Raw genomic sequence first — 23214 nt, 5'->3', positions numbered from 1 at the left:
GTTTCTCCAGCAACACTCCTGGTATGGATGGGGTGGGACCAGCAAAGCTCATCCCTAGGACAACGTCAGGGTCTGAAGCAGCCCAGGGCAGGTATGATGAATGGAGCAGGCATTTCATGGAGCTGCATCCTCACCAGTCAGAGCTGCTCAGCACCGTGGTTGTGTTTTCTGGCTATCACTGGGTTATTCACCCAAGGAGGCTGCTCCTTTCTGTGAGCACAGCTTGCTGTTGTGCAGTCAGGCTGGATTTTTCCCTCTGTGCCTTTAGAAAGGCTGATCTCTGCCTGCTGTTCAATCCTCCAGGCAGTCCTGTAAGATGCTTTTGCAGCTCATCCTACCCTGCCCTCATCTTCTCACCCTGATCAATGGGTATCGTCAGCAAACCCAGTCACCTCCTTCCTCCCAGATGCTGGAGGAATGGTGGGGTTGTGCAGGGGACCTTGGGGGAACTTTTGCACCACCTCCTGCTTTATCCAGGTATTTATTCACATGGGGACTTGCCCACTCATTCCAGAGCACCTGAATTTGATTGAGACCCTCTACACAGATCCCTTCTGAATGTATTATGAGACCCGGATGGACCTTCCCAGCTGAGTCTCACCTTCCCGGCAGGATGTGGGGTGACTCTGCCCTGGTAGCCCATTGCCACCTGTGCATCCACTTGTTTTATTCCTTAGGATGTTGTCCCTCAACTTCCAAGGCTGACTGGGGACCTGGGATTGGTTAAATCCTTCTTCCCAAAAGCCATGCATGGTTTTAGGAGGTTTCAAGTGGTGGAAAGTCTTTACTCCTAACTTTAAGCTGCCTTGCTCCAGCTCTGGGACTTGAGCCTCCTCATGCCCTGGCTCTCAGAGCAAGGCTTCCCCATACATGCTATTTTCTCCTCTTTCTCACATTGTAGCCTCTCAGTCTATTTGACATTGAGCTTCAGGTCTTGTTGCAAGGCTTTTTCTCTGCAAATTATTAGCTGTTGCCTTTCCTTTTTACAGCAGTTTGAAGCGTGAGACTGGAGCTGGGCACCAGCACCAAAAACCAGGGAAATCTTGGATGCAGGCACAGGCCAGCAGACTTCTGCCTGGCCAGGCCATCCCGGAATGTGCAGAGCCAGGACCTGCTGAAGTGCAGAGGAGGGAACTCTCCTGTACACAGACCTACTTGTCCTGCTTAGCTTCCTTCTTCTCCGTGAGTGCTGTTCCTCTCACCTGTTACCAGTTATTCCTTGTTTTCTGCATGATAGACTGCAGGAAAAGGAGAATTAAGGGCTTTGCAGGGCCCTGGGAAAGGTGCTTTGGTTGGGGGGACTTCCTGGAGCAGCTCTCTGCAGTAGGGAGCAAGATGATGGATCCTTTGAGGAGGGACAGGAGGTGCTGGGTGGCAGGAGGGGACAGCAGTGGTGGGAGCAGAGGGCAGCAGGTGACAAGACCCTGGCACAGGCGCAGGGCTGGTGGGTGCTGCATGTGGCTAAAGCCATCCTGCGGCTACAGCTGTGTGGGCTGGGAGACTGTGAGCCAGGGAGTTGCCATGGGAACCGCCATGGGAGGATGCTTGCAGGGCTCCATGGCCTTGGTGCCTGCACTGGGTCCCCAGCCACAAGGCTCCTGCTGCTGGAGCGGGGCTGGAAGGGCCCACGGGTACCTGTGTAGGTACCGGCTTGTATCCATCAGGAGGGGAGCAACCCCTTTTCAGCTGAGTCCCAAAACGCTTCACAGAGAAGCTGCCTTTAAAACAGAGAAAGAGCATGAGGGAGAGCAACCCCAGCAGGACCAGAGTGTGCTGGGACCTGCAGCTGGACAGGATCCTGGTCCCTGGGGTCCTGAGCCCACACCCTGTACCTTGCAGATCCCAGAGCAGGCCAGCTCCATGTCCCTGAAGGCCTTCAGTGGCAGCACTGTCACCAGCCCTCTGCACACCCAAGAGGGCTGCACTGTGCACATCACCCCCATACGCTGCTGCTGGCACCTTCCAAGCTGGCTGCTCTAAGGAGAGAGGCCTTCCCTCTACAAGCCACCTCAGTTGCCCAGGTAGGGTGTATTCACTGAATATACACACCCTGTTTGCTGGAGCATCTCTGCTGGTTTCCTGGTAGCACAGAGTTGGTGCCCTGCCCTTTCCTGGCTCTCCCTGTAATACGTGGAAAGGACAATTGCTATTGCAACTGCCAGGATCCAGACTGCACTTTCCAGGAGCAGGTAGGTAGGGCTGTCTGCGGATCAGCTGCTTCATTCCCCCCAGTTCCTTCAGAAGCCATCCAGCCTCACTGCTCACTGCTGCTCCATCCTCTGCTGGTTTCACATTCTCACCTCTGTTTCCTCTGTGGTCCTCAGTGAGCAGGATTGGAATCCCCAGTTCTCCCACTACAGCAGAGAGCTCATGCAGTGTCTCCCAGTGCTCCTGGAGCTGCCCCGATGGACTCCTTCTGGATGGCTGTGAGGAGGGAATGGGAAGATAACCTTGGCTTCCTTTCCCTCAAACCCACCCTGCTCCTCTCTCACCCTGTTGCAAGTGAGCTCTCCATTTTCCCAGGATCTCTCCAGCCCTTAGGTTCTCCCTAAGACCCCTGTATGTGATGACCAGTGGGTACAGAAGCACCATGTGGCTGTTCTAGCCAGCAAGGCTGGCTGGGTACCTGTTCTCTGGCTGCAGCATCCATCCCTGGATCATGAGGATCCAAGGATGGCTGCTGGTGGGACCACTCTCCCACCTGCATCTCTCCCATGAAACCCACCTGAGCAAAGATCCTGGCCCACACTCACAGGTCTGACAACAATACTTGTGCGTATCGTCCTGTCCATCGTCATTAACACCCCCAGGAGTAGCAAGAGGCTCCCTGCCCTGCAGACCTGGCAAGGAGCAGCTCAGCATGAAGGTAGCAAGGTAGAGTTGGTGCATCAGCATCCCAGCCTGCAGGGATGAGCATGGCCAGGGCCAGAGGTCCGAGCTACCCTATCCTGGCCAGCACCATTGGTGGGTCCAACAGAACCAGGGAAAGAACCGGGCAGTGCTGGTGCCTGGACAGAAACCGCAGTGCTGTGAACATGAATCACTGCTGGCAGCAGTGGGGAAGGAGGACAGAGGTGACGGAGGAACATTCAGCCCCATGCTGCTCTCTGGTGTGAAATCCCCAAAATGGCAGGAGAGATGGATGGCAGCCTGGTGGCAAGAGCCTGCCATGGCCAACCCTTGCACCAGTGGGCGTTGTGCATGCCCATCCAGTGCGGCTCCTTGCGGGAGGATGTTGGTGAGGGCTGCACGATGGTGTCGGCATTGAGGCATTGTGATGGGGGAAGGCTGGCCAGGAGGGAGGCACTGCTCCCTGCAACAGCCTTCAATGAGTTTTCCTGGAGTGTTGCTGCTCTTTAGGGCTTCTTTCTCCTAAAGGAAAAAAACAAGAGGGAAAAAAAGGAGATGAGGAAGAGCAATCTCTTGGTGCGGGATGAAAGCGGCCTGTCTTGACTATTTACCCAGCAATTATAAGTAAATCGGTGGTGCCTAACGGGGCCGGTTGCCATAGTGACGATGGGATGGAAGGACCAGCATTTGGTCCTGGCCGCAGCCAATCAGGCTGGGAAGACCAAGCTGCAATATAAAGTAAAGATTCCCATCTTCCAGCCACGCACTTGCCAAGAAGGGAAATAGGTTCAAGAGTCGGGGGGATAAAAAAAGTGCTCCAGACGGCGGCAAGCAGGGCGGCTGCTCCCGTCATGGCGGACCGCAGGCACCCGGGCAGGTGAGAAATCCCAACGCTCCCCATCTCCCGCTCATTGTTCTCCCGCGCCGCGGCCCCCTCCGCCGCCCCACCCCACCCATGCCCCGGCACCCACAATGAACCCCCCCTTTGGGCGCCAGACAAAGAGAGGCGGGTGCAGAAAGGCTCCACCATTCTCCCCAAATTGCCATCGTAGGCCTTTCAAATCAAATTTCGCAAAGCAGCTTCATCAAAGGCCCCCGGCTGAGAGGCACGAGCCCCATGTTCCTGCCCCCCCCGGCAGGCCGGGCTGGTGCGGGGATCCCGCACAAAGTCGATGCCGCTCCAGAAGAGTCTTTGCCAAAAAAAAATAATAAAAAAAGAGGAAAAAAGAAAAAAAAAAGGGGGGGTGGGAGATGGAGATTAAGGAAAGCGCAAGCGAGAAAGAGCGGCGCCTAAATTGCTCGCTGTCTCCCCATCTCATTACTCGCGACTTCTGAGGACGGGTATTTCCAAAGGCTGCAATGAAAGACTTTGAATGGAGCCCCCCCGGATGAGATCAAAGCCCAAGGGCCGGGGTGTGCCGGAGGAGAGGGCGAGCGGTGTCGGCACTGCAGGATGGTGGGGGGAGCCTTCCTCCCCTGCTGCTGCTGCCCTCCATGTTTCCCGGTGTCGCTGCGGCCGCTGCCTGACCCATCTTGCAATGGAGACCAGGGACAGCGGCTAGATCCCAACGCCTGAGATCCAGATGTGCGAACTCTGTTGGCTCACAGTTCTGCAACTCTCCCAAAATCTGTGATTAATGAAGGAGCTTATTCCGGTCGGGACCCCTCTGGATACCTTGAATTGCAGATGAGCGGGTGACTTCCCCACTGCTTGAGCCCGCTCCTTGGGTCTCTTCTACGCCGCAGCATCATGAGCCTGGTGAGCCACCAGCAGAAGGGCCGAGGACAAAGGCAGGAGGACAGAAGTTGTGCCACTTTCCCTTCCCACTGCCTCCCTTCAAATACGGGCTGCTTTCTTCTGCTCAGTGACAAATTCGGCTCCGGGCAGTGTTCCCACCACCAGCACCATCAGCGGCATGGAAAGCAAACTCACAGATGGTAAAATAAGAGAGTCGTGTAGGGTTCAAAGAGACCTTCTATGTCAATTGTTATATTATTAGGTAAACTCCAAGAAGAAAATCTTTTAATCCACTGTGGCTAATCCAGTCCACTTTTGTTGGCCAGGACATATTCAGCATCAACAAAAGGCTCTGGCCGACGGACACCGGCATACATAATGTATTGATAACTGCGGGAGCCGGCTCGGCAGCAGAAAGAGCCACGGCTCGGGCCAGCAGCGGGGGCCGGGGCAGAGGATTTGCCCGACTTTTATCAGTTTTATTTTCATTTCAAAGCACCCGGCTGATATTTGCACTGCGCCGCTCGTCAGGGGGGCACAAAGAGCACAGGGATGTTCCCAGCTGCAGCCAGTCCCAAAACCCCTCTGGGACCCCACCAGGACCCCAATGGGACTCTCACTCCTCACCTCAGGGCGATGGGGGCACAGAGGACTGCAAGGGCAGGTTTGTCTCGTGCCCGGTTTTGGGGTGATGGTTCCCATAGGGAGTTTAAGCTGGGGTGGCTCCCCCCAGAACAGCCATCCTGCGTTGGCAGGGTCCCCTGGGATTGGCGGGAGTCACCTTCCTGCAAGGACGTGGGATAGAACTGATGCGGGAATAAAGCTGTCTGCACTGCGAAGGGCCAGTGCTGCCAGGGAGGCGAGGTGGAGAGCAATGCATGGTTACACTTTGTCCTCCAAACCTGGAGAAGCAAGAGACTGGAGCCAAGGAACTGGAAAACCAATGGCAGCAAAGGGCAGGTGGGACATGAGCAGGGACCACATGGCCACGGCTCAGCTGCTGCAGGGTGCTCAGGCTGGAGGAGGCAGGAGCTGGTGGGACCGAGCTGAGATGTGTCCAGGTGGCATCCTGGCTGCCAGCTGCAGATGCTGGAGGTGAGCAGGGGACACTGGTCACTCAGGCTTTGGGTATGGCCCATCCTGAGCAATGGGCTGCCCCAGGGCAGGGCTGGGTGGGAGCCCGTGCCTGGTCCACAGCAAGGCAGGAGGGGACAGACAGCCAAGCTGGGCCCATGGCTTAAGCTGGTGATTAACAACGAATGTAAAACACATGGCTGGATGGGTGCTGGTGGCCATGGGATGAGGATGGGACTGAGCCAGCAGTGAACTCTGCAAAGCAAGGTACCAGGGCCTCCAGTGGGGGTGAGCTTGCCAGCAGCTCATGGTCCTCCTAGGATGCCACTGAGGATGAAATGACCTTATTCTCACTGTGGGTAGCTCAGTGCTGTCCAAGGCCAGTAGCTCAGGTTTAGACAGTAAATCATCAGTAAGACTTGAAGTGGAGACACAGCAATGGAGAGGCCAAAAGGATTTGTTTCAAAGCACCCAGAGGCCTTGCCCAGGGTTTGGTCCTCATGACAAGGGACAGCAGACAGGAGATCACTCTTGAGTGATGAGAGTCACTGCACCCCCAGATGCTCCCTGAGGTAGGCACAGGGCATTCAGCCATTGGGGTAGTGCTAATGGGGCACTGATGGGAGTGACACAGGGAGGAAACGGCCTCCGAGGGATTTGGTTGTTAATGCACACCCTGGGTCCAGCTTTTCTGCCTTCACTGCACTTGCAGGTACATGGAGTGCTTCAGAACCACAGTTTTCCTCGGATGTGGTTAAACTGGGCAATGGTCAGAGATTTCTGCAGGGATCGGATGCACATACAGAGCGATTAAGCACAAAGCTGTTACTGGCCCTGAGCAGTCCATCCTGAGACTTGGCAAGGGAGCCAGGGGAGAAGGGACAGGGATGTGGACGCAACCCATGAAAGCAGCCACTCTTCCAAAGGCTGAAGCGTAATGAGGGCCCACTAATCCTCACTGCACAACTCAGCACATTGCTCTGATCATCACCAAGGCATCCCCAAAACTCCTCTCTGTACAGTCCATCCAGAGGTCCCTCCAGCACAGGAGCTGCCAGACCAGACCAAAGCATAAGAAGCACAAAGCACCTGGAAGACAGAGGATGATAATTCAGGCTCAGTCATCCATTTTCATCAGGAAGAAGTTTAATGGCAGGAGCTGCAGAGGTGCCAGGCTCTGGGCAGCAGGTGAATGTGAGACTAAGCTGAATAGGCCAAATTAAAGATGTTCAGCATTGGAAATCTGAAAAAACACTGGGAAAAGGGAGACATGGGTCTCCCGTTCAGGCACCTCTGCTCCCTGTCCTGCTGCAGGAGAAGGCTCAAGTGGACTGGGAATGGCTGCCCACAAGATGGTCATCTCCAGATGAGGGGCACTCACCCCACCTCATGACCCTGAGAGAGTCAGGGAAACATGTGAAGACTAACCAAAATCCATGTTAACATCCTCTGTGAGCCATGCTCTCCATGATGTCCTTGGCATACTGTGGAAGCTGCTGCTACAGGAGGATGTTCAAGGTCTGGCAAGATCTGTACATCCACTGCCACACTTTTTCTCATGCTTTGGCCAGTTATAACTATAAAGGATCAGGACGAAACATGAGGCCAGATTTGCTTGTGCTTGTCAGCCATGGGTTCTCCTGAGGCTGGTCACCATGCCAACCGGCATCTGCATGCTGAAGGACTTCAGACAGAGGAGATGCAGTAATAGGAGAACATCCAGCAGGACAGTCAAAGCAGGGAGTATATCCCCTGGGAGAAGACCCAGAGAGCCCAGCACCCTGAGGTCAGGAAGGCCGAGGCTGCAAGGATCAGGCTGCTGTCTGCTCCCACTATGGGGAGAAGAGCTGTATAGGCTAAGGGACAGCACTGGCAAGAGTGTGAGTGGTGTGAAATGGCTGCAGATGGGCAGGCTGGACTTGAGACTGTGGCTCCAGCCCTGCAGAGCAGGGTGGGTGGTGGTGCCCTCTCTATCCTGACTGGGACAGGGGCCGAAGGGCTGGGAACCAGCACCGCTTTATGGAAGACATCCCAAGGCTTGGTGTCTGAAGATATGGCACAGTGAAGTTTGGGATACCTGTTCGGCCTGATGCTTGCACCTTCAATAAGCAAGTGGTGAGCACGAGTGGAAAGGGGTCAGTGATGATCCCAAAAGTGCTGGCAGAAGGGGATGGGAAATCTCATGGCTGACATCCAGCATCAGGTTTGCCTTGGCTGTGTAGCAAGCCTTGGATCCCTCCAAAGACAGAGACCTCCAACTTCTCCAAGTTTCATCCCAGGGTGATTTTGTGAGCAAGTTCTCCAGTTCTGTGTCAGGATGACACCAATACTCTCCACACCTGTTTGCTGGTGCCAGAAAGCCTTGAGATGAGTCAGCACCAAGATGACCTCCTGGGCTGGGCTTGTGCTGGGGCAGCTACATCAGCAGAAGAATTTGGAAATTCTTCCATTAGAACATGAATAAATGGCACTCACTGAGCACCTCCAGCTCATCAGCTGGGCTCCATGCAGCATCAGTTCCCTAATGAGGAGCAGCAGAGCCTGCCCCAGCCTGCACCCCCTTGCACTCCCACTGGCACAGCCCAACCAACCCTAACACTTGGGTGTCCACAGCCAGTCTGCAGATCTCCAGCCACAGCAGAAGGGCTCCTCCCATCATCACTTATCTTTTCGCTTTTGCTCTTCTCTGCAGAAGGTAGCAGGTAAACCCCATGGACACTGCTGGGCTGGGTCCAGCATCCTGGCTCAGCTGGTCAGGACTTCAGCTGGCATCCATCAGTGCAGAGCCTTTCCTGGTTCTGTTCCTGTGGCCTCATTCCTACCATGGAAGAGGAACCCTGCAGAGAAACTTCATTTCCTAGAGGTGGTGCAGCCGTCAGGCAGGTCTCCAGGGGTGAAGGGGCTCTAGGACTTGCCTGTGCCAAGCTCCAGCTGCCCTGGTTGGGTGCTGGTGACACAGCAGCCTGGGGGTCCCATCCATCACCTCAGCCAGGAGGGCTGGCCATGGCTCGGGACGTGGGTGCAGGATAGTTACTCTGAGGAAGGGGAGATGGCAAAGAAGGGCAACCCCCACCTGGGGCTGAAGGGTTTGATGGTGGTGCTGGGACACAGGAGGTTGGGAAAGGGGTGCTGAAGGCTGGAGTTACAGGAGGAGTATGGAGACATCCCAGAGGGTCTGTGGCTGTGTTACCAGAGCGCTGAAAGAGCGAGGGGGCTGCCACAAGTGCCTGCCAAGACTAGGGATCCCCCAGGAAGGCCTGGCTTATCCCCTGGCCCCTGAGCACCCCTTGTCCAGTTGCAGCATGTCGCACTGCAGAGGAGCGCAGTGAGGGCTCTGGCTGGCAGGCTGGGACTTGCCATGAGCACAGCCATCCTTCCTGCTGCTGGGAGCTACCAGAGCCGCTACTGGCTATAAGCAGCTTCTGGCCTTCCTGAGCACTCAGAACCAACGCTTCTCTAAGGGTATGGCATCTCCAAGAGAAGCATCTGGGGCATCTAATGTCTCAGAAGCATGAAGCAGTGAGGAAAACCACTCTCCAGGAGAAATCAGGGGTGAAAATGCCATGGGGCTTCCCTCTGCAGCTCCCCATGTGATCACAAGAACCATTGGCCCTAGCTCAGGTCTGGCTGGGTTTTGGACCTCAGCAAACCAGTCACAACCTCAGCTGCTGTTGTCACTTTGTGGGCTGGGAGAAGAACAGTGGTGAGTTGAGACCTGAACCGTGCCTGCCAGCTACATGCACAGGTAAAACAGTTCCCAGAGCTTGTCCTGGGTATATGGGTGTTCCTGAGATGTCTTCACAAGCCTCGCTGTGCCCAGCAGAGCTGACCATAACCCCACGGGCCACTAGGTGGACTCGCAATAGACCACAACTGCGTGATACGAAATGATGCTCACTGACCGCCCTCCGCATCTCTGGGAAGAGCCTCATCAAAGCAGATGCACTGTCAGCGAGCCTGGTGGCAGCAGCGTGCATCCAACTGGGCACCAGCTGGTCACTAGGCTTTGGCCAAACCATGGCAGACAGACCTTGCTCATCACAAACCTTTTGCCAGCTCCCTGGAGAGCTGACCCTCCAGGATGGGTGAGCCAGGAGCAGGGAGAAGCACCTGCTCTCCAAGCTGGGCTGCTGGTAGAGATCACATCAAAACACTCAGGCTGGAAGCCTGCAAGGCTGTCGAACAGACATCAAGGCATCACTGAGCACTGAGCTTGCTTTCACCAGCCAGGCCACTGACCACATCTAAGCCAGAAGATCTTGCCCCTGTGTTGCAAAACAGATCTGCAGGAGTGAAGCAACTGATGTTTCCAGCAGTGCTCTTCCCTCACCTCCCATCAGCCCAGCTGGTTGGGGTCACTCATGGATAAAAAAGATCTGTCTTTCCTCCCAGGATCAAATGGGTTGAACTACTACATCCTGCTCTGCAACAAACAGCTGTCTCAACGCACTGCTCAACAGTGTGAGCCACCAGCCAGACACTGTGTTCCTCTGCAGGGATGATGTCCATCATGTGCCCACCCCATCCCATCCTGCCACAGGGACATGGGAGCAGCAGGCACAGAGGGCATGCAAGCAGTGCCCTGGGGCAGGTGGGTGAGACCTGGGTCAGCACTAGGGCTTGGGGACCAGGGACAGGGATGTCCCCTGGTGCCACTGCTCCCTTCTGCCCCTGCTCTGCGAGATGGGTTTATTTCTGTGGAGATAAATGCTCCAGAGCCCCTGCACTCAGGGAAGGTCCCAGCACAGCTCAGGACAGAGCAGAGCCTGCTCCAGATAACTCCATCTATCTCATGCAGGGCCAAGGTATGAAATGTGTCCATCAGGACCATGGGAGCAGGATCACCTTCCTGCAAGTGGGGACTGGAGGGTGTCCCTGCCTGCAAGCATCTTCCGAGCAGGGTGGTCCCAGCAGGAATGAGCTGACATCTCTTCTCTCTGCAGAGTGATGCTGCTGGAACACACATGGATACCATCCCTCCCCTGGGCCCTCAAGAGAGGCAGCGATCCTGGTGGTCAGGAGCATGGAGAGGCAGGCATGTGGAGTGCCGGGCCTGGGCAGACCCCAAAGGTAGGTGCAGGAAGGTGCATGGGTGGGATTTCACCAAGGAGTGCATCAGCAGCTGGTGATGAACTGCACTGGGCACTGGGCAATGCTGGGGGAGTGTGTGTGCGATGGCTTTTGGCAGAGAGGGTTGATCAATCCCAGGGCAGTTGCAGGGTCTTGGGTGCAGCAGGGGTCTCACAGGGTCTCTGCTGTGCCAGACATGGGCAACCCTTCCCCAGAAGCAGCACAGGGCCAGATGGAGAGGGTCGGGATGTTCCTGCCCAGGTGATCTTAAGGATTTGAATTTCAACCTTAAATCCCACTTGCAGCCTCAGTCCTATAGCTTTTGCCACAAATTTTATACAACCCCCAGAGCACCATCAGTTACAGATGATTTTCTAGAAGGAGATTTTACCTTCCCCAAGGTATCATTGCTCTCTGAGAGAACTATCTGATAGGGTATCCATGGCAGCCAGCCTCTTGTCAGTAGCTAGGAACAACCCCATACCCTGTGCTGCTGTACGAGGGCTGAGTTTCCAGACCTGAGCAAAAACTGGGAGAGGGAAATTTCTAGGCAGAAAGCTGGGATGGGAGCCCAGGGCTTACCTGGGGAGCTGGTACAGAAGAGGTGAGAAGAGAAGCCCATGAGAACAGCTGGGCTCTGATGCAGCCAGGGGCAAAGGAACATTAGCTGCTACTGTTATCAGCTATTACTGGTGTTATGGGAGGTGCAAGGCAAGCAGAGGAGAGTGGCTGTGAGCTGCTGCTGTGAAGTCAGATAGAAGGAGAAAGAAGATGGGGAAAGCTTTGACCAAAACTCCAGTCCTGAGCCCAAAACCTGTCCTGGCATCACTAGATGTGGCTGATAGCCACGGGAGGAGCTGGGGATGGTCTGAGGACTGGTGGCAGGAAAGCCACAGGGCGTTGGGTGATGAGCTCATCCAGAGCAACCTCCCAGGGCATACCATGAGCTCATCTGTAATAGTTTTTTTGGGGAAACACCAGGTTTGGGGCCCTGTAACCCGGCAGGAGAAGGCAGAGCAGAGCTGGGGGAAGCAGGCACAAGGGGAAACACCAAGCAGAGATACTCCCAGAGCTGAAGGCAGAACGAGACCCTGGGGAGAACAGGCCAGGGTGCTATGACACTGCAGGAGCTCAGGGTAATGTGCAGGTCTTTCCTCTGCCATACAGACACCTACCGCACCGTGGGTAAATGCTGGCAGCTGCAGAAACCACATCAGACTGCTGCCTGGGCTGGTCCAGGCCCTCCTGCCCTTACATTCCTGGATGGAGGCCACCCCAGATGAAGGGCTGGAGTTTTTCTCCAGTGAACAGTGAAACCTTTGCCCCATCCACCCCCTCCAGTCCTGTACCTGCATGGAGAGAGGCCTGGGAACCCTGGCGTACCCTGGGGGTTTGCAAGAGAGCATCCATGTGCAAACAGAAGTGAAATGGGAAACTGGGATGATTTTGCTGGAGGGCAAAGACACAAAGAGCACAGAGAGCAGTGGACCCTGCAGACTTCCCACCTGCCTGGAACAGCAGGCTCAGGCATGGGCTTTATAAAAAGAGCAGCACCTGTGCAAAAAGGCTAAGCTTGGTCTCCTAATGGTGCTTCATCCTGGAAGTAAACCCAAGGCATTTCGGTGCATTTGCCTTTTTGGTGGGGAGTCCAAAGGAGGCACACACAGGCTGCCCATGTGTCCTGCATCCCAGGGACTTGGAAAGCTGTTCCCACTGCTCCATGGACACTTTGTGCAGCTGACATTGCCAGGGTGGGGAGGTATCTTTAGTCCGGTGCCTCCTGCAAGAAGGGATGCTGTGAGAATTGCAACCAGCATCATGTGCTTCATCTCTCACCCCCAGCCCTGGCAGGGCTGCCCATGGGTATCCTTGCTGCCCATGCAGAGATGTGCTCTGTCCCTCCTGACTGATGGGGCAGGAGCTGCCTTCCAGCTCCCAGCCCTGCTCTATCCGGGGCCACTTCTCTGCTGTGGTCTTCTACCAGCCATGTGCTATGGCTCCACTTGTTCATCCCCTCCCTGGCCCTGCCACTGGGCTGTGGTGCTTCATCCCAGCTGAGAACACAATAGCAGTGTTTTTACCTTGATTACTAATACATGTTCTTCATCCCACTCTGCAAGTGCCATCGTGCCAGCAGTCCAAAGAGAGAGCTACGTGCCTCCTCTTCCACCCCAGAACATTTGTTTCTCAGCAACCTTTTCTGCCACCACTGCTCATGTAGCCAAGCGCTGACTCCTTCCTCAGAAATGAGGGTGCTCCGGCACGAGGGAGGAGGTGGCACATACCCGTCTAAGGGCGAGCTGCCCTTTGCCAGCAATTGGTGTAGGACCTCATACTTGAGGGTATTTCTGTTTGTCCTCCAGTTTCAAACAGGTTTTTTAATAACACCGAAATTCGGCTCCACTTCGACCTTGCAGGGTCCTCTCAGATCGCAGCCAAAGGTTGAACAGCACCATCTAGTGCGCTTCCTCCCGAAACTGCCCAGTTCAGAGGCACGCCGGCTCCCACCCAGGCACAGCTCTGCCGCTAGAAGGGTATGCTGGGTGCTAACAGCCCCCCCAAGCCATCAAACACCAGCTCTGGATCAGGCCAGCCTTGCTTTGGGGAAGCCAGAGAGAAGAATGAATTTGAGATGAATATTGTCAGTGCTGAAGCTGAACTGAATGCTCTCACTGCAGAAGTGATGCTGGGAGGCTTGCGGCTCACAAGCCAACCTGACAGGGAGCTAATGGTGCTACCAGAAACACCCCTTTGCAGCTCTCAGAGATGGGAGTGAAGGGCTCACAGGGAGGCTCTGCAAATCACACCACACAAATGTTGTGTGCACAACGTCAGGCTGCTTGGACACAGCCCCAGATCCCTTAGACCAAAGGCTGAGCACAGCTCCTCTATCATTAGCATATGCTGGCTTCTCCAGGCAGACATGAAAGCGTGCACCAGGAGCTGGGAAGTGTACAGCATTCCAGGCTTGCACAGGGACCAGCTTCAGCTGCAGGCTGACACCAGTTGTGCACCAAAACACTGCTGGCATCTTGGCTGTGGCACTTTTGAGAGGATATAAGGCAGGGCCACACTGAATTGATGAAGAAGGGAGAAATGACCCGATTTGGTTCATTTGCCTCTAGCTTCTGCTGAAAGACCTTGCAGGCTGATTCCCTTCCTGTGTAGCCAGGGATGCTCGGTTGGGTTTTTCACCTGTTTGATGTCCCCAGGTAAATCTGAGAGGAGCTGATGTTGGCCCTTGACAAAGTGCAGGGACTGGGTTCCACAGGGCGGGGAACAGAGGTGTAAAAGGCAGAGAGGGGGCTCCGGAGGGAGCCCGTGGCTCTCACAACCCCACTCAGCCCTGCTGGAGGACCAGAAAATGGCAAGGCACTGGGAGGGAGCATCAGCCTTTGGAGAATTCACCCCTTCCAGCCTACAAAGGGGCAGCTGCCTGGCTGTCTTGGCTGTGCTTTCTCAGGGCATGAGGAGGGAGCATGCACACAACAATGCTGCACTGATGGAAAGGATCAGCTCTGCCTCCCCAGCATGGCAGGAGCTGTGGGTGGGATGGGAGCTGATTCCTTACCCCATGTTGTGTCCCCTGAGCTGGGGAATGTGGTCGTGGGCAGCTGGGTGTGAGAGAATCCCTCCGCACTTCTCTCGCTGTCCCCGGTCCAGCCCAGCCCTGAGGAGCAGTAAGAAAAGAAGGTTCCAGGGAAGGACGGCAGCATAGGGATGGGGCATGCCAACCCCCAGCACTTCAGCCACATGCATCCTGGTACATCCAACACGCCACCCCCTCAGTCCCCCCCTTGCCACAGAGAAATCTAGCTTCAGTTTCTCGTGTGAACTCAGCTCAGGCCATCAAATCTTGCTGGGCCTTTCTCTGGGAGATGAAAAGCTCCCTAATACCTGATCATCTCTCACCCATGAAGCTGCTTAAGCGCTGTAATCGAGGCTTCTTTAGGGCTCCTTTGAACTGGCAAAGGAGGCTGTGGTTCTCAGGCATCCCCCTGCAAAGCAGGGGTCACTTTTAACTCTTAGACACCTTCTTCCTAATTTTGCAGCATCCTTTCTGAAATGCAGATGCTGGAACCCCTTCTGCAGCGCCCAGCCCCATCCTGGCGAGGACAGCCCCTGCTGCTCCCATGCTGCCCCTCCTGCCTTCCAAACTCACCCCCAAGTCCCTCCTTGCCAAGCGTGGGTTTCCAGCAGAAGGGCCTTGTGCTCAGCAGAGGGATCCTTTCACAGCTGCTCACATTCAACCACACTTTATTTGCCCAGAACTCAGCTTATGAAGCTTTCTACAGCTGTCTTGACCTTGTCCGTGTCTCCTGCCCCTCTCATTTCCCTGGCCCCAGCGTTTTTCTCAGCAGGGTTTTTTAATCTATTTCTAGACCATTGATGGAAACACTGAATAGCACTAGGCTTCCCATCCAAGCCCCGGACACCCACTGAGAGCACTCCCATTCTGCAGGGATTCCCCATTGATGGCTGTCGGTTTGCCAGCTCCCAGTCCCTTTAAGGTGTCTCTCTTGATGTTGTATTGTGCTAATTTTTAATCAGAATACTCTATGGATTAAGTCACATGCCTGAGCAGAGTCCAGGTCTATTATTTCTATGCCATAACCTTTATCAGCCAAACTTGTAATCTCTTCAAAGGATGACATCACAGTTTGACAAGAGCTATTTTCCAGAAACTAGGCTGATTGCATTAATTATATTCCCATCCTTTAATTCTTTACCAGCTGAATCCCACATCAGCTTTTCTATTATTATGCCCAAGATCAGTATTGCACTGCTACGTGTAAATCAGCTCCAAGCATCCTTCACATGACAGCGCTCAAGGAGCTGCACCATCCTGCTGGGCTCAGCGCCGGGGAGGGAAGGGGAGTGCCGCTGCCCAAGATGGAATTCTGTGTATTTCAGAAAGCTGGAAAAAAGCATTGTACATTCCCAAAAGTGTTCCCTAAATGCATGGGAATAGGCACATGCAGAACAATTGCATCAAAACCTAGAAACCATCCTGTCAGGTCAGAAATCTTTCCCAGTGAATTCTGGGTTTTAGAGGACTTGCTTGCATGTTCAGCTTTTGGGATGTACCCAGGAGACTGTCTGGCTCAGTCCCAGGGCGCTCTATGTGTACCATCGCTTCCCAGGGAAGAGACAGGCTTTGCATTTCCCCATCACACCACTCTTGTTCAACCTCTACATCTGGTAATCCTCACCTTCTTCCTTCAATGTCCCTGTCACCCCAGGACAGCACTGCCGTTTCAGTGCTGGGGTACCCTGCCTGGCCAGAAGCTCCCCATGTCCTACCACGTCGGGGTAAGACACGCTCCCCATCACCTTCCTCTGGAGTCTCCATGTTGCTGGACCCATTTCAGTCCATACAGTGCCACCTCTTGGCGAGTCCCTTATTTCTCCCCAACGCAGCACTGCCCTGCTCAGAGCACCAGGACACAAACTGTGGTTTGTAAACCAGCTCTCGTTGTTGGCGGAGGCAAGAGCCGCTGCTGGCCCAGCCAGCGTGCTCCTCCAGCACTGTGCTCACTGGTGCGCGGTCCGTCCTGGGCAGAGCTCAGACATGCCGCTCGATCCGGGACGGAGCAGTGGGAGCTGGTGATGGTTTTCAGAGTTGCTACCTTTACTCACCAATCTGAGCCGGCTCCTCCAGGCCTTGGAGGTCTCCAGAGCGCGATCCCCTCCTGGGCCGACCCTGCCCAGGATGCTCGGGGAGCTCTGCGGGATCCGTATGGCCAAAGGGAGGGAACCCTGCGGACCCTGGAGCCGCTCAACCTTTACGTGAGGCCTATCCCACTGGGGCTCAACTGGGGCCCCCTGCGCAGTGCCCGCACCCTCGGCCATGCGCCCGGGGCTCGAGGCCTCCTCGGCCGGGCACCTCCGTGCTCCTCCCTCTGGCCCAGCAGCGAGCACTGGGTGCCGGAGCCGCAGCCCCGCTGCCCACCCGCCCACCACCGCCTCCCCGCGGGTGCCCCAGCTCCGCCTCTCCCGGGCCGGGCCCGGCCCTCTCCGCCCCCGCGGCCGGCTGCCGGCGCGGGCTGCCGGTCCCGCAGTACCGGCCGGGGGCGCGGGGGGCGCGGCTGAGCCGCTCTCCCCGGCGCTGGGAGGCAGCGGCGCAGGCGGAGCGGAGCGGTGCGGGGCTCGCTGCTGCTCTCTCGCTGTCGCCGCCACAAGCTAGCGGCCGCGGCCATGGGCGTCCCGGGCCGCCCGCTTTGTGCTGCCGCCGCTCCTCCGCCGCCCGCCGCCCCGGGCCGCTGCTGTTGAGCCGCATGGGCCGGGCCCAGCGCCGCCGCCGCCGTTGCTCCGTGCGGGTGAGTGAGTGAGCGGGGAGGCGGCCCCGAGCCCAGGCCCTGCGCCGAGGCCGCGCCGGAGGCCGCCGCCAGGCGGGAGGCGCGGGGCCGCGCCGGGCGCCGCCGAGCCGGCGCTAGGCCGCCCTGGGCGCGGGGGGGGGGCGGGCGCCTGCCGGCGGCCACGGGCCGGGGCGCGCCGCGGTGGGTGAGCGGGTCCGGGACGGAGGCGGCGGCGGGGCCCGCCTGCGGCGCCTCCCCTGAAGTTGCCCGGGGGGCGGCGGGGGGCCCCGCGCCGCGTCCTGTCAGCGCCGGGGCTGCCCGCGGAGCCGTGTCCCGGCCCGGAGCGTCCCGCGGAGCGGCTTGGGGCTACGGGGGCCCGGCCGCCGCTGGCAGGGGCCGTGATGCGGGTCCCCTCTAGAGCAGAGAGCGGCCGGGCGCCCCCCGCTCCACCTCGCCTGCTCCGGTCGGCTCTCGGCGGGCACCCCGCGGGGCTCCCCCGGCCGGGGCGAGGAGCGAGCGCCGCCTCGCAGCAACAATGCCGGGCATGGCTGTGGGGCCGCTGCCCCGGGGGGTCTCCAGCGCCCAGGCAGGGGTGACTGGGGACGTTCACCAGTGAGGTAATGCTAGACCAGTGCTCGCATCCGTAACCGGGGTGAAAACGACCGAAAGCCGCGGCCCCGGTCTGCGGTGCCAGGGCAGTGGCTGCGTGCTCGGGGTGGCTCTGACCGGGTGTGAGGGCAGCCTGTCTCAAGCGATGCTCAGCACAAGTCAGGCACGGGGGGCCTGGCTGTGCTCCTTAACCTCTCCTGGTCTTGCTGGGATATTTTGCGATGTGCAGGTGTATGAGCAGGCACGGCATAGGTGGTGGTTCTTGGTTCAGCCGGGGATAGGCAACGGGGGGAAAATGGCAGAGCATCCCAAAGACGCGTTTGTTGGGGTGAGGTGAGCTTTGAGAGGAAGGCCGAGCTAAAATGTGTCTTTTCGCGGTATGTTTTCACATGCGGTTGAGTTAATCCAGTGCAAGGATTGCACAGGCAGCTGGTGATCTGCAATGCTCAGGGCTTCAGGGCTGATGCTGTTCTGTAAAACAAGACTTTTGCTGCTGCCTTTAAATGCTGAAGTTACCATGTCAAGCAGCAGAAGCAGCAACCCAAGAATTGCCCTTCTCTGCCTTCCCCTCCTTCCCCACACCTTCCATCCTCCATATTGACTCGTTGCCCTTCTTCAAAAACGTTGTACTTGATCGGATTTCCTTCGTGAGGTGGTTTTCTCATCTTCCTTTGATGACCTGAAATTTTCCCAGGCTTGCAGCAGGCAGTGTTGTTAGCATAAATTAACCTTTTCTCAATGGCCTGCATTTGAGAAAACCGGTGCCAGAACTGAGTTCCTGTGCTAACATGCCCATCTGAAGCAAGAATGCAGTCCAGATGCCCAAAATACTGGGGTCAGTGATGTATCTGGATTCCCCTAGAGCTAGCCAAGGCAATGCAGCGTACTCTGAAACGCAGAGATTTGTGAGGAATGTGGCGCCGGTATGTCACTTGAGCATACGAAAGCCACCTGTGTTTGATTAAGGTGCAGTCTTGCTTTCAGGACTAACTGCATGTTCTTTGAAAGTATTTTTCACAAGCCTTAAATTCCTGTTTGGGGATGAGAATTTCCTAACCAGATAAAATCATGCTGCCTTATGGTGACCTGATACATGTGCTGTCCAGGTAGGCTGTGCAAGGGAGTTAATGGTGGTGCAGGAGATGGTATGTGTCCTGTGGCACCTCGTGGTACCTGGATCCTGTAAAACCACTGGTGAGGGGAAACTGGCTGCTGTTTTAGTGTAGCACCAGCTGTATCAATGATGCCAAATGCTGAATGTAAAGTTTTGGGTTATTCTGTGACTGTCATCTTATGAATGTGCCTGGTTTGAGCCTGGTTCTGCGCTCTGGAGTCACTGAGGGCTTTACCATTGATTCTGCTGAAAACAAGGTTTTAATGCAGCAATGCAAAGCAAAATTAGTGGTTTGTAATATTGGGGTATATATTTACAGTGATACTCGCTTATTTTTTTCTCATCTCTTTCAGCAGTACAAGTTTGTTCACCTTGGAGCTACAAATACTGTTGATTTGAGATTTGAGCTCATCTGCCACTGTTCCTGTGCAAGCAAGGATCAGAAAAATGAATATCCAGGGGAAAGGCTTTCCCTTGGACCTCGGAGGAAGCTTCACTGAAGATGCTCCAAGGCCACCGGTTCCTGGTGAGGAGGGGGAACTCGTGTCCACTGATCCAAGGCCACTTAGCCATGGTTTCTACTCTGGTAAAGGTGATGTGGTTAGAAATGAGACATCCACGGCAACACCGAGGCGCTCCGATTTGGATTTGGGGTACGAGCCCGAGGGGAGTGCTTCACCAACTCCACCCTACCTGAAGTGGGCCGAGTCACTGCACTCCTTGCTGGATGATCAAGACGGTATCAACCTCTTCAGGACTTTCCTGAAACAGGAGGACTGTGCGGATCTGCTGGACTTCTGGTTTGCCTGCAGCGGCTTCAGGAAGCTGGAGCCGTGCGCGTCTAATGAGGAAAAAAGACTCAAGCTGGCAAAAGCCATTTACAAAAAATACATCCTCGACAACAATGGCATTGTGTCCCGGCAGATCAAACCAGCCACAAAAAGCTTCATCAAAGACTGCGTCATGAAATTGCAGATTGACCCTGACATGTTTGACCAGGCCCAAACAGAGATTCAGTGCATGATAGAAGACAATACCTACCCTTTGTTCCTTAAGTCGGATATTTATTTGGAATACACAAGGACAGGTGGGGAAAGTCCAAAAATTTACAGCGATCCGAGCTCAGGATCTGGGACAGGTAAAGGGCTACCTGGTTATCTGCCAACTCTGAATGAGGATGAGGAGTGGAAGTGTGACCAAGAGGCCGAGCCCGAGGCCAGCAGGGACTCGGCGCCTTCCAGCAGGCTCACACAGAAGCTGCTCCTGGAGACGGCCACACAGCGTGCTGCCTCAGCCCGGCGCTACAGTGAGGGGAGGGAGTTCAGGTAGGTGAGCGCCGGGACAGTGTCCCTTCTGCAGGTGCCTCCAGGGAATGGATCCTGGAACAACTGTGGGCACCTGGGTGATGGGAGCTTTGGAGGACTTTGGGTGGTGGGGAGCATCTGTATTGGTACAGGATGGCATTGTGTGGGTGCTTTGATGGAATGCAAAGCTTGAATTGAAAGTCTTTGGCTGTTCCTGTCTGATTGCCCCAAATCATCCTTGTAGCATATTCCTTACCTGGAAAAACTGCTACTGGATGTGGTGTGGAGGCCGGTAGGGCTTGGTGGGCAGGGCAGAGCCATGGGCAGGCCTTGTGCATACACGTGCAGTTGAGCAAGCTGCAGTTTTAGGTTGGCTATAGCCTGCACCAGCAGAAGGCCAGTGTTCCGTTACTATAACGCAGGCAAATAATCTTGTGATAGAACTTTTCTGTGTAAATGCACCAGGAAATTATTATGAGCCACCTCTCAAAGCTGCAGGAAGCTTGCAGGAGATACCCTCACCTCAGTGTGCTTATATGAGTGAAATGGTGTTCACAGTGCTCCCTGACAATGGGACATTGCTTTGCACAAGAGATCCCTGGCACTGAATTGGAGCAGTGTCAAAGTCAGAATCACCAGATCCAGTTAAAACCATTCCCTGCTGCAGCTTTTGCCTTCATCAAAGTAATTGCTGGGGGGGTTTTAACTGGAGGAGTTACACAGTTTTGCAGCTTGGGGTTTTTTTTTCTGGGTCCCCCACCCACTTCCAGCCAACATGGATTTTGCAACTTGCTGAGAGCTCAGTTAAAATTCCAGACAATTAACTTAGCAGGGAGCTCTCTGGGATCAATAAGCATGTGTGTGTCTAACCCTTGCTGAATCAACAGAACCCCGCCAGAACACATTCCTAGTTCTTTTTTTTTTTTTCCTTTTTTTTTTTAATAAAATCTCCTTGTTTTAAGACCTGCTTAGGCTAAAATCTGACGCTTTGTGAAGATTACGAAATGAAGGAGCTGAACTGTCCTCTTCAAAGCTGCCTGCCTTATGAAAAGCATTTCTGTGTTTAATCTCCCTCGGCCGTCCCTTTAGGCTGGCAGCTGGAAACACATCCCGCCCCGCACAAGGTCTCGGCGCCTTTCAGCTGGCGAAATGTTTTTGGTTTGATTCTTGTTTCCGTACAGATTTTGACGGGATGTTGCATGTGAAGCTCTTGGAGGGGGGAGGGGGGAAGGGGGAATTCATGCGGACTCCTGCTGGTTTAATCAGGAGTCAGGAAAAAAATATCCCAGTGGCTTGGGACTTTCCCGTGGAGTTAATAAAAACCTTGAATGTTTCTTGAAGTACATTTTCACTGAGCACTTGGGTACTCACCGTAAGTGAAGGATTAGAAAAATCTATCTTTTAGGTACCTTTATTTAAGCAATAACGGCTTTAAGATTGAAAATAACTCATTTGAGGTTCAGCTGTGTTCAGTTTCCTTAGTAGAGCAGGTAGCAAAAAACCTGCATGCAGTGCATGCAGCACTGCGCTTCTCAGCTCCAGCTTCAGACAAAAATGCACTTTACCCGTTATCTGAATGCATCAGTGCCAGATGTTAAAATGGTTTAAGAAATGTGCTGTGAAATAGAAGCGTTTTGGAGTAGAGTTCCACAGTCTTGCACATTTTCATACCAGATTGGAACAACATGAAATAAATCTTTACCTGGAGGATGGAGGTCATTAAAAATGCATGGCTATTAATTTGTAATGTCCAACAGCCTGTCATTGTGGCTACTGACACTCCATTGACCTGTGGGGTAGGGAGGCACAGAAACGTTTGCCGTTCTCACCAGAGCAGGAGTCAGCCTTCAGAGCATTGCCATGCAAGATGCTGCTGAACTGCCCAATCCTGCATTTTTACTCTAAAAAAAATCTGCTGAGATATTAATTTATGAGGTGATTGTTCCTCTTTGTGCAAGATCTTGTGGTTGAATTAACTTACTTCCCGTATGTTGTATAGCAATAGCTGTCTTGAATAAGCTGGTTTCTTAAGCTGTAGCATCTTTATCCTGCACGCTTTTTTGTTCATTTACTTCCTCACCTGTGGAACTGTGCTGGAAGCTGGTGGATCTGCTTGCAGCAAGAGGCCATAGCTGCGTGCAGCAGTTGAAAGGCTGGGTCCCAATTTAGTTTGAAAATCTCCACAAATCTTTTCTTTTTTGCATATGTGTAGAAGATTTTTTCATTTCTGTTCTTGAGGGAATGTTGAAATAAGCTGTTTTGCATTATATCTGAGGGCCTGTGTAATCTTCCCAAGATTGAACTTCTATTCCTTGGCTTCCATGGAAACCCTAAATAAAGAGGAATCTGAGCAAATGCAACAGAAGTATTTGTCTGGTAGCAAATGAGCATCTTGAATCAGTTCCAAATTTTTTTTTGCATCAGAAAGTTCATAAATCTTGATGCGGTAGCTCTGCTCTCGGGGGAGCAAACATGAAGATTCTTCAAACAGCAGAAGACAACTCATTATTAGCACTGATAGTTGAAGGTGTGCAAGTGCGCATGTGTATTTGAGAATATCCTGGAGCCACAAGCATTGCCATTACCCACTGTGATTTTGTATGTGTAGAAAAAGGCCAATAGTCATTATAGTTAGGTTCCTGCAAATTAATTGGACATTGGTTATGGATCAGTGAACTTCAAAGAGGATAACCCCCGAAGATCTTGGGCATTAACTCGCAGCTTCCGAAAGTGACACTAACATGGTTGTGAGAGAGGCTAAATCGTTCATTAACCTTCTTCTGACATGCCGGGATGGCGTTCCTCAGATCCCAAGAGCAGGAATTAAACCTGTGCCTGGGAATCACCTTGCAGCCTGGTTTTCAAGTGCTCCAGGAAAACACAAGTATCTTAAAAAGCTGGAAATTTGGTGTTGGTGGTGAAAGGTCTTAAAGTCAGGGTGGATTTCTTCTGCAGTCTCTTTAGCTCTGAGTTGGAACAGGCTCTTCTCCCACTCCCAAAGCATTGGAGAGTAGTGCTCACAGCTGTTGCCTTTGCTTTCTTCCCTGATGGGACATGAGAAGAGCACATGATGTTACCTGCAAGCAGCTGTACCTTCATCTCTTCTGAAAGCTGAGCTAACTGGGAGATTTAGGTTAGTTCTACCAATGGTTTTGA

General features: G+C 54.4%; 2 protein-coding genes across 6 annotated transcripts in view; one reads left to right on the top strand and one right to left on the bottom strand.

Annotated features, from left to right (window-relative positions):
• Positions 1–470: 470 nt before the first annotated feature.
• LOC115947115 (uncharacterized) lies at positions 471–16618 on the bottom strand. Of its 3 annotated transcripts, none has more exons than XM_031052359.2 (2): positions 16373–16618; positions 471–2424 (listed from the first exon to the last, which is right to left on the bottom strand). In XM_031052359.2, the coding sequence occupies exons 1-2, from the start codon at positions 16583–16585 to the stop codon at positions 1462–1464; spliced, it is 1176 nt and encodes a 391-aa protein (XP_030908219.2). In that variant the 5' UTR covers positions 16586–16618; the 3' UTR covers positions 471–1461. The 3 variants fall into 3 exon arrangements, 1 of the variants encoding a protein (XP_030908219.2); XR_004081075.2 differs by lacking the exon at positions 471–2424 and adding an exon at positions 2745–3372; XR_004081076.2 differs by lacking the exon at positions 471–2424 and adding an exon at positions 14311–14402.
• Positions 16619–16866: 248 nt separating this feature from the next.
• Positions 16867–23214, top strand: part of AXIN1 (axin 1) — a 70490-nt gene continuing 64142 nt past the window's right edge. The window contains exons 1-2 of one of the 3 annotated variants that reach the window (XM_034065287.1): positions 16867–17052; positions 19108–20079. In XM_034065287.1, the coding sequence (XP_033921178.1) occupies positions 19202–20079 (878 nt within the window). In that variant the 5' untranslated portion in view covers positions 16867–17052; positions 19108–19201. The remainder of the gene's footprint in view (positions 17053–19107; positions 20080–23214) is intronic. The other 2 variants (XM_034065286.1, XM_034065285.1) reach the window with 2 other exon arrangements.

Source organism: Melopsittacus undulatus, chromosome 8 (assembly GCF_012275295.1).
Source record: "Melopsittacus undulatus isolate bMelUnd1 chromosome 8, bMelUnd1.mat.Z, whole genome shotgun sequence".
Lineage (NCBI taxonomy): Eukaryota > Metazoa > Chordata > Aves > Psittaciformes > Psittaculidae > Melopsittacus > Melopsittacus undulatus.
This window is presented reverse-complemented; position numbering and strand designations above follow the sequence as displayed.